Here is a 10134-nt window from a genome sequence, read left to right as displayed (position 1 = left end):
AGTGAAGCCGAAGCGCTGCAGTAGTAATTGTAGTAATTCCATCACTCAATACTTTACTTCAACTTGATCAATATTTCGAAAGAAAAACAAATCTCCTCAGTAACAAAACCTTCATGTGAAATATGAAAAGTTCATTTAATTAAACTTTACTGTTGGACCATGTTTTGAAAAATGGTGAAATAATTATATTAGTAAATTAAGTTATTTGTTGGAACATGTTTTTGGTAATGAGAAAGAAAGGAGAATTTTCTTCTTTTCTTCTAAAACTGCAGTGTTGTTTTGTGTGTAAGAGTCGGCCTGGCTTTTCTTAGGATTAGTTGTTCCAGAAGAACTCTTTCCGCTAAGACGAAAGACGAAATAATATATTTAAGAAGAGCTTAAGAGCTGATCTGTGCGTTTCATTAATGAGGCCCAATGTTCCCGGTACAGACGACGGCCTAATAACCTTTTTCTACTGAATCAAGTTGAGTGTTCTGGGTGCAGTGGCCGAGTTCATCCAAACTCCTCAGATTGAGATGAATATTCCTACAGTTCAGTCGCTTGTAAAGTCATGGTAACATGGTTTTTGCAGAGTGTCCGGTCCATGAGTCCCACATCTTCATCGCGCCCCGTGGTGGACCTCCCGTGGTGGACCCCCCGTGGGCAGGACCCCCCGAGGGCAGGACCTCCCGTGGGCAGGACCTCCCGTGGGCAGGACCTCACACCCGCAGGATCTCCAGGCAGTTGTTGTAGCAGATGGCGATCCAGTCGGGCTGCGTCGACGCCCACTGCACGTTGTTGATCTCTCCCTCCGCGGTGTAGGCCAGGATGGGGTCCTCGATCGCCCGCGGCATCTGCTGGATGTCCCAGATCAGGGCCTGGTGGTCGTCCGCTGACGGGCAGAGAGGGCAGAGAGGGCAGAGTCATTACTGTGTCTAACCTTTAAAGCCACACCGTCATGAGGCGTCCTTCCACAGGAGCAGGACGGAGCGCTTTATTTAAAAACCTCTGAAACATAAACGCATCTCCCTCTAAAAGACGCCTGTAATGGTCTGGATGTCTCACCAGCTGTGCAGATGTGGCAGGAGGAGTGAGGCGCCCAGGCGATGCCGTTCACGCAGGCGCGATGGTTGTTCAGCCGAGCCACAGGAGTGCAGGGCACACGCACGTCCAGGATCACCACCTGCACCAGACCACAGCTCAGTGGACAATAATGTTCAAGCAGATCTGAGTGTAGTCGTGTGAGTGAGTCATTAGATCACAGACCTCCATGCCGTCCATGGCCATGGTGGCCAGGTAGTTGGGGTCCTGCTTGTTCCAGCAGAGCCGCAGCAGCGGGTGGTGCTGAGGGTCTTCGTAGATGATGGTGCTGTGCTCCAGGTGCCGCAGGTCGAACATCCGAACCGAACCGTCCGCTCCCACCGACGCAAACATGTCTCTGCCTCCGCCGGCCCGGCTGAACGCGATGTCATAAACCTGCAGGAGGAGAGAGTTAAAGGTCCTTTATCATACAAAATCGACTTTGTGGAGCTTTTAGCTTTCACGCAGTTCTCAGCAATCCTCCTGAATCCTGCTCCGCCCTTTCCTGGAAAACCACTGTGACTCCTAGTGTCAAACAGGAGGAGCCCGACGTCTGTAATGTAAAGCCTGATTTTAAATTATAAAACAGCTTTTTCATTATTTCTCTTCTAAGAAATAAATAAAAGGGAAAAAAAATAAAAAATAAAAAAAGGGAGTGCCCGAGGCACTTCCGGGTCAGGGCTGCCTCTGCAGCCAAAACAAACGCACCCCTGAGCGTCTGAACGGACGTCATGTTTGCACTGAAAGCTGTGAAGAAGAAGCTCTTTCTAACCTACTCTGGACACGCCTGTTCTTTTTTATTACCGAACAATAAAGTCACGGAGAAAAGCGCTACAGGACTTTATTCAACCTGCCAAAAGAAGAGGACACTCGCCAGAAGTGATTCGGCGACTTTCACCAAAACAGTGTTTTTCTGTGACTGTCTCTGATGGATGTTTGTGAACCTTCACCAGAACCAAAGTGGATTAACTTTTATAACCAACGCGATGAAGCGGCCATGACAGAGCGGTGGTGAGTCGAAAAACGCGTTAGCGCGTGTGTTAGCGTGTGTGTGTTAGCGCGTGTGTTAGCGTGTGTGTTAGCGCGTGTGTTAGCGCGTGTGTTAGCGCGTGTGTTAGCGCGTGTGTTAGCCCTTTATGAAGCTGTGCTGCAGAACTCCTTTGCATTGTTAAGTAACTTCACTTATTGCTGTGATATTTATATTTCTTGCCGCTAATGTTGCATGGGCGGATCAACTCGGAGAGAGGGGGCGGAGTTAACTGAATTGAAGCGTTGTGTCTTCCGGGTTTGCAAAATACCCCCAGAAAATACTCAAGAGTAAAACGCTTGAGTATTTTCAAATACTTTTCAAATACTCCTCAAATACTCGAGGAGTAAAACGTCCGCGCAGTAACTCCTAAAGACTTCCCCCGCTCACTTCCGTCAATAACCTTTAGGAGTTACTGCGCGGACGTTTTACTCCTCGTATCATTACGCCTCACAATATAGTGCCCCTTTTTATCTGCTTATAAAATCGACATGCTACATTTCTGTGTAAATATACTTCGCATGAAAACACTTCACGTAACTTTATTTAAATAGGGAACACGTGGAAGAGCTTGGTAGCTTCTATCGTGAGCTTTTTCGGAGCTATGTGACATGTGGGAGAGGCTGCGTATGTGTGAGCTCACGGACAAAGACCAGACGGGGATATATTAACACGACTAAAGTGAGGTAAGAACATATCTCAGTATGTAAAAACGGTGGCCTATTCCTTTAAGTCTGACAATTATAGCACAAATTCAGCTTCACGCAGTTGCAAGTAAATATCCCTATAAATATGAAAGAGCGAGTTTCCATTCGTGGTCCCTGTTCACAAGAATAAAAGCTCAACATTAAACCGCTGTAACTCAGCTCTAAACTTGTTAATGTGGCGTTTTCTGTCCATCCCTGAACGGGAGCGCGGGCGTCCTCTGTACCTCCTTGTCGTGGGCGATGAGCTGCGTCTTCACGTGTCCCGAGACCAGGTTGACGCGGCCCAGGACCTGCCCCGTCTCCAGGCCCCAGATGGTGCAGGTGGTGTCGATGCTGGACGTGCCTGAAACAGAGGACGAGGGTTCACGGGACGCCTGGGTAACGGTGAAATGTGGGTGTGTAACGTCTGCGAGGTCTGACCGAGCAGGTTGGGGTCCACCTCGTTCCAGTCGAAGGAGGTGAGCGGGGCGCAGAAGTCAGAGTTTTTGTTGTTGTTGAGCAAACACTCGAGCCGCGTCTCTGTGTCGCTGACCTGCAACGGAAAACAGATTCATCCGATATCAGTCCCCACAAATCACACCTTTACTTTGCTCACAGTCCTGGGTTTGGAATCATAAGGGGAATGTTTTTGGATGGCACTTTTAACCTCTTAGCTCTTTTTCCTTTTTCCTCACGTTATCGATTTTTTTTCCCATCATTTGTTTGTGGGTGTTCAACTCATTTTTGTAACTTTTTTGTCATTTTTTCGTCCATTTTTTCGTTTTTTTTTTTTTTAAATTTTTATCACATTTTTTTCATTTTATCGTCAATTTCTTATCAAATGTTTGTCATTTTTTGTCACATTTTTGTCATTTTTTTGTCAAATTTTTAGCACATTTTGGTCACATTTTTGTAACTTTTTTGTCATTTTTTCGTCAATTTTTCTTATATATATTTTTTTTATTTTTATCACATTTTTGTCATTTTTTTGTCAAATTTTTAGCACATTTTGGTCATATTTTTGTAACTTTTTTTGTCACATTTTTGTCATTTTTTGGTCACATTTATTGTTTTTTTGGTAAAAATTTTTATCACATTTTTGTAATTTTTTTTGTCAATTTTTTGTCACATTTGTCATTTTTTCGTCAAATTTTCGTATTTTTTTTAATGACATTTTTGTAATTTTTTTGTCACATTTTTGTCATTTTATCGTCAATTTTTTTAATCAAATTTTTTGTCTCATTTTTGTGGCATTTTTGCCACTTTTTCATCAATTTTTTTTGTCACATTTCCATCATTCTCAGTTTTGTTGCTTTTTTCCAGAAGCTTTTGGACTGGGGTAAAGCCAAACTGGAGAAAATGTCCTCGGTTCAGGTGGGAGTTAAGGGGGTTAAAGTAGACGCTTCAGTAAATTTATCAATGTCTCAATACAATTTAGCAGGAAGTCAAATCATAAGCCGTTAAATCCCTTTATAATGTCCAATACAACTATTTCACGCCACAAATGCGACAAATCTAAGCATTTATCATTTCTACACATTAACTTCTAACTCACGCCCCTAGAGGCCACAAGCGCCACTGCAGGTGTCGTAGCAAGTTGTGTTTTTCAATGGAGATCATTTTTTTCACACAAACTTGGCTGTAAATACTGTTTAACCCCTTACCACCCGCCTAAACCAAATGCATTCTGTCCACATTTTTGTAGAATTTTTGTCACTTTTTTGTTGAATTTTTGTCACTTTTTTTGTTGTGTTTACATGCTTGTTTTCTTCTCATTTTTTGTGGCTGTTTTGGTGCTTTTTTCCCAAGAAGCTTTTTGATTAGGGTAAAGCCAAACTGGAGAAAATGGGATCCATTCAGGTGGGAGTTAAGGGGTTAAGTGCTAGCCTGCAGTTAGCTTTGCCCGTTAGCCTGTTAGCTTTTTCCTCGTGATTCCATTAGTGTGTATTGGTGACTCTGACTCGTAGGCAGTGAACTTGCAATTGTGGTTTTCTGGCCTGAGACACCAGGGGGAGAAACACTTGTATTACCCCCAGAGGGACGACGGAAAGGATTTATCAAGGTAAACAAGTTACTTAGTACGGCTTTAAAAGACCCTATTTACTATTATTTGTTGCACAGTACTTCTTTGGTTACACATTTTTCCTGAGTATTTGTTCTTGAGAGCTATTGTAATGTCCCCTGTGTTAGACTATGTGAGTTGAGTGATATTAGAGAGTCCAGAAACAACTCCACTGTCCGTCCCGTACCCTCCAGATGCGCAGGTAGTCTCCGCTGGTGGCCAACAGGTCGGGGTACACGCCTTTAGTGTCGGGGATCCACATGATCTTGGTGGTGGGGTACGGATGGTCGAACGTGTTTCTGCAAACGAACTCCGAGCTCTCCTCCTCCAGCCCGACCAGCTGCACCTGGAAACGCACAAGAATCATGTGGTATAAGAGAGCGGCAAAGACTACAGATGATACATTGATTTAAAGCTGCAGTATGCAACTTTATATACACAAAAACAAGTTGATGTTAGAGCGCATTTGACCTTTCAGCACGGCGGCCTCTAGGACGCTCCAGGATCCGTTTAATTTCATGTTTTTTGGGGCTTTCTGGTTCACATTGAGAAGCGGTGTATGATCCTAGTTAGTCCGCACAGTAAAGTGAAGGTATTACTGCGCGGATGTCGAACTACTCCTGGTATGATTACGCCTAGGGCTGCTCGATTATTGAAAAAATAATAATAACGATTATTTTTGTCATAATTGAAATCACGATTATTCAAACGATTATTTGTTGCCTTTAAAAAAATCCATCAAAAAAGTGACAAAAATCCATCAAAAAAGTGACAAAAATCCTGCAAAAAAAAAGACAAAAATCCATTAAAAAAAAGACAAAAATCCATCAAAAAAATGACAACAATCCAGTAAAAAAGTGACAACAATCCATCAAAAAAGTGACAACAATCCATCAAAAAAGTGACAACAATCCATCAAAAAAGTGACAACAATCCAGCAAAAAAGTGACAACAATCCAGCAAAAAAGTGACAACAATCCATCAAAAAAGTGACAACAATCCATCAAAAAAGTGACAACAATCCATCAAAAAAGTGACAACAATCCAGCAAATAAGTGACAACAATCCAGCAAAAAAGTGACAACAATCCATCAAAAAAGTGACAACAATCCATCAAAAAAGTGACAACAATCCAGCAAAAAAGTGACAACAATCCAGCAAAAAAGTGACAACAATCCAGCAAAAAAGTGACAACAATCCATCAAAAAAGTGACAAAAATCCATCAAAAAAATGACACAAATCCATCAAAAAAGTGACAACAATCCAGCAAAAAAGTGACAAAAATCCAGCAAAAAAGTGACAACAATCCATCAAAAAAGTGACAACAATCCAGCAAAAAAGTGACAACAATCCAGCAAAAAAGTGACAACAATCCATCAAAAAAGTGACAACAATCCATCAAAAAAGTGACAACAATCCAGCAAAAAAGTGACAACAATCCAGCAAAAAAGTGACAACAATCCATCAAAAAAGTGACAACAATCCATCAAAAAAGTGACAACAATCCATCAAAAAAGTGACAACAATCCAGCAAAAAAGTGACAACAATCCAGCAAAAAAGTGACAACAATCCATCAAAAAAGTGACAACAATCCATCAAAAAAGTGACAACAATCCAGCAAAAAAGTGACAACAATCCAGCAAAAAAGTGACAACAATCCAGCAAAAAAAGACAAAAATCCATCAAAAAAGTGACAACAATCCATCAAAAAAGTGACAACAATCCATCAAAAAAGTGACAACAATCCATCAAAAAATGACAAAAATCCAGCAAAAAAAGACAAAAATCCAGCAAAAAAAGACAAAAATCCCCGAATTAAAAATTAGGGGGAAAAAATTGAAAAAAAAAAAAGTGAAAAAAAAAGAAAAAAAAAAGTGAAAAAAAAAAAATTATAATCGTTTTTTTGCGATTATGCTAATTTTGTAATCGTTTACTGTTGTAATCGAAAACGTAATCGAATTTCGATTAATTGCACAGCCCTAATTACGCCTTACAATATAGTTTCCCTTTTTATCCGTTTAGAAAATCCACATTGTTAATTTTGTGTAACTAAACTTTATCATGTAACTTCTAGCTTCTATCTTCACCTCATTTGGAGCTATAGAGGAGAGGAGGCTAAATGCTAACGCCGTCGGTGCTGCGCTTACGTGACTGAGGACACGCGTGAAGACCAGACAGGCACACATGAACTCGTCTAAGCTCAGGTAAGAACATATCTCAGTATGTAAAAACGGTGGCCTGACCGGCGAGTCAGTCTCAGGTGTTCGGCGGAGGTCAAGACACACACCCGACTCATGATTCGTGATGACACTCCAATTAACCTCTTAACTCCCGCCTGAACCGAGAGCATTTTCTCCAGTTCAGCTTTACCCAAATCCTGTAGGCCAGTGTAACGCCTCATTTGAAAGCTAAGATCTACAAAACTCATCTAAATGGATTTTTTTTCCTCACGTCATCAGATTTTTTTCTTTTTTGGTGGGGGGTATTCAACTCATTTTTGTCACATTTTTTGTAATTTTTTGTAATTTTTTTGTCACATTTTTGGTAATTGTTTTGGTAATTTTTGGTAATTTTTTTGTCACATTTTTGGTATTTTTTTTGGTAATTTTTGGTAATTTTTTTGGTAATTTTTTTGTCACATTTTTGTCATTTTTTCGTCACTTTTATGTCAATGTTTTCTCACTTTTTTGTCACATCTTCATCATTGTTTTCGTCTCAGTTCTGTCGCTATTTTCACACCGTTTTCCCAGAAGCTTTTGGATTGGGGTAAAAAATGCGCTCGGTTCAGGTGGGAGTTAAGGGGTTAAGACGGGTTTGGTGAATGTGCATATGAAACTGGTGGGGGTCAGTACCTTCAACACGGTTAAGAACCACTGCTCTAAAAGATAAAACACTGAGGTTCTTGCTCACATCAAAACACTTGGACCCTACTGCATTATATGTATCTACCAGTAGTGACTCAACAGCCAACAGACTTGTTCCATGGCATTTTTTTTCTTTTCTTCTAATGTCTAGTCTATGGAAAACGCATGCTACATACATGGCTGATCTCCATGGTAACAGTGGATTTCCCCGAACTCTATAGTGAAATATCGACACACTCTTCACCACCAGCCCATTGATTTGAAACGGTCAATTCAATCATTGATGTTTTTGTTTTGCTTTGTTATTTTCTTTAACCTCTTTAACCTCTCAAGCTTCTTGACTGGAGAGTTCAGTCTATAGGCCTCAATGCCTCATCTGTAAGTTAGACTGCGTCGTTATCACGGTGACACTTTCTTTTGCTCAATTTATGTCAAATTTTTGTTGCATTTTTCCAGCTTTTTTGTTGGGTTTTAGTTGTTTTGTTGATCATTTTTTCAGCTTTGACAATTTTTTTCCTGCTTTTTTAACAATTTGTTCTGCTTTTTAACCATTTTTTCAGCTTTTTTAACAATTTTTTCTGCTTTTCTAACCAGTTTTTTCTGCTTTTTAACCATTTTTTCAGCTTTTTTAACAATTTTTCCCTGCTTTTTTGACCATTTTTTCCTGCTTTTTTAACATTTTTTTCTAACCTGGCTAACGCCATGCTGCTGTGTGCGCTTGAATTATTTCGAACTGCACAACAGCCTGGGGACCATGGCCCAAATTTTCCGGTGGATTTGGGAACCAATCACAGAGCGAGGAGGGACGGCGAGACGATGACGCGCTCTTCGATATACGGAAGCTTGTAGTTTATTTACGAATTAAAAAATAAAAAGTTTATTTACGGATCCAACATGACAGCAGCAGACACGATGGTATTTTTCGATCAAGCTTTAGACCTTGTTCTAAATAATTTAGCTCAAAAGTTTACAGCTGGTTCGTCATACGTCATCTCATACGATGATACGATTGGCTGTGGCCTCGTGCAGACGCATGATAGACTTTTTTTTGTTTTGTTCGTATCGCCCAATAAACGAGTATGGACGATCGTAAACCACACCTCTCCTACGAGAACATGAATTGGTGTCCCCAGACTAAATATCACTTGTGATTTTAGTCTGGTGTTAGCCAGGCTATTTTTTTCTGCTTTTTTAACCATTTTTTTGACAATTTTTCTGCTTTTTTAAACCATTTTTTCTTGCTTTTTTAACCATTTTTTCAGCTTTTTTTTTTTTTTTAAATCCTGCTTTTTCAGACCTTCTCTGACCGTTCTATGGCATATTTGTAACGTTTTTGTTTCTTTCTCATCCTTGTTTACATCTCGTTTTCATCTCTATTCTGGCACTTATTTTCAAGAAGCTTTTAGATTTGGGTAAAGCCGAACTGGAGAAGATATGCTCGGTTCAGGTGGAAGTTAAGCGGTTAAAAAACTGAACTGGCGCTGCTACACATTAGGACGTTACTGTAACAACAACTATGACGCTCCTGATCTTTAACTCCACACCTCTGGTACCCCGGGGTGCAACACAAAAACAATATTAATATTTCTCTTGGTCTCGCAAATACACGCACAACAATCAGATCGACAAAAAATAGAAACACACGCAGATATAAACGAAAGTAAAACGAGCCTCGCGCACGCTTCAGTCCCAGATCACATTAATTACATCCACAGGCTCCGCGGTAGCATTAGCATTAGCATTAGCACTGCCAGTCTCCGCGATCTTTCTGTTATTGTTTACCTTGTTGTTGTACTCCTCCACGAAGCTCCCCAGGGCCAGGCGGAAGCGTTTGTCCGGCCTCACGCTCCAGTTCATGGCGTAGACGGTCCATGGCGCCTCGTATTTGTATATTTCTTTTCTTTTCCCGTGCATCGACATCTTTTTCCCCTCCGTGAAACCAGCCGCGGCTAACAGACTGACGGCTAACAGGCTAACCGAGGCTAACTGCCAGAAATAACCGCCTCCGCAGAGATCCCGTCGGGGTTTTCTTTACCCGTGAGTGGTTCAGACCTGCAGCCGAAGCGAGTGGCACTTTTAGGCGGAATGAATGCGGGATAAGAAAAGAAAATGGGCCAAATTAGCTAACAAAGACTGCCATTGCTCGCCGCGACTGGACCGGAAGCTCAGACCAAGACACTTCCGGCTACAACTTTCACAATAAAGGTATTTCGGTGGACACTAAACTTGTAGAATCAACTTAACCTCGTAACTCCCGCCTGAACCGAGAGGATCTTTTTCCTCACGTCATCAGATTTTTTTTCCATCATTTTTTTGTGGGTATTCAACTCATTTTTGTAACTTTTTTGTCATTTTTTTACATTTTTTCGTCAATTTTTATCACATTTTTGTCACATTTTTGGTCATTTCTTTGGTCATTTTTTTTCTCCATTTT

General features: G+C 41.0%; 1 protein-coding gene across 2 annotated transcripts; it reads right to left on the bottom strand.

Annotated features, from left to right (window-relative positions):
* Positions 1 to 329: 329 nt before the first annotated feature.
* On the bottom strand, positions 330 to 9871 carry dcaf7 (ddb1 and cul4 associated factor 7). Of its 2 annotated transcripts, none has more exons than XM_079564563.1 (8): positions 9483 to 9871; positions 5022 to 5180; positions 3214 to 3325; positions 3018 to 3136; positions 1246 to 1455; positions 1045 to 1162; positions 682 to 871; positions 330 to 619 (listed from the first exon to the last, which is right to left on the bottom strand). In XM_079564563.1, the coding sequence occupies exons 1-7, from the start codon at positions 9618 to 9620 to the stop codon at positions 699 to 701; spliced, it is 1029 nt and encodes a 342-aa protein (XP_079420689.1). In that variant the 5' UTR covers positions 9621 to 9871; the 3' UTR covers positions 330 to 619; positions 682 to 698. The 2 variants fall into 2 exon arrangements, with proteins under 2 accessions (XP_079420689.1, XP_079420688.1); XM_079564562.1 differs by having other exon boundaries at positions 330 to 665; positions 698 to 871.
* Between the last annotated feature and the right edge of the window lie 263 nt (positions 9872 to 10134).

This window comes from Gobius niger, assembly GCF_951799975.1.
Source record: "Gobius niger genome assembly, chromosome: 10".
Taxonomy (NCBI): domain Eukaryota; kingdom Metazoa; phylum Chordata; class Actinopteri; order Gobiiformes; family Gobiidae; genus Gobius; species Gobius niger.
This window is presented reverse-complemented; position numbering and strand designations above follow the sequence as displayed.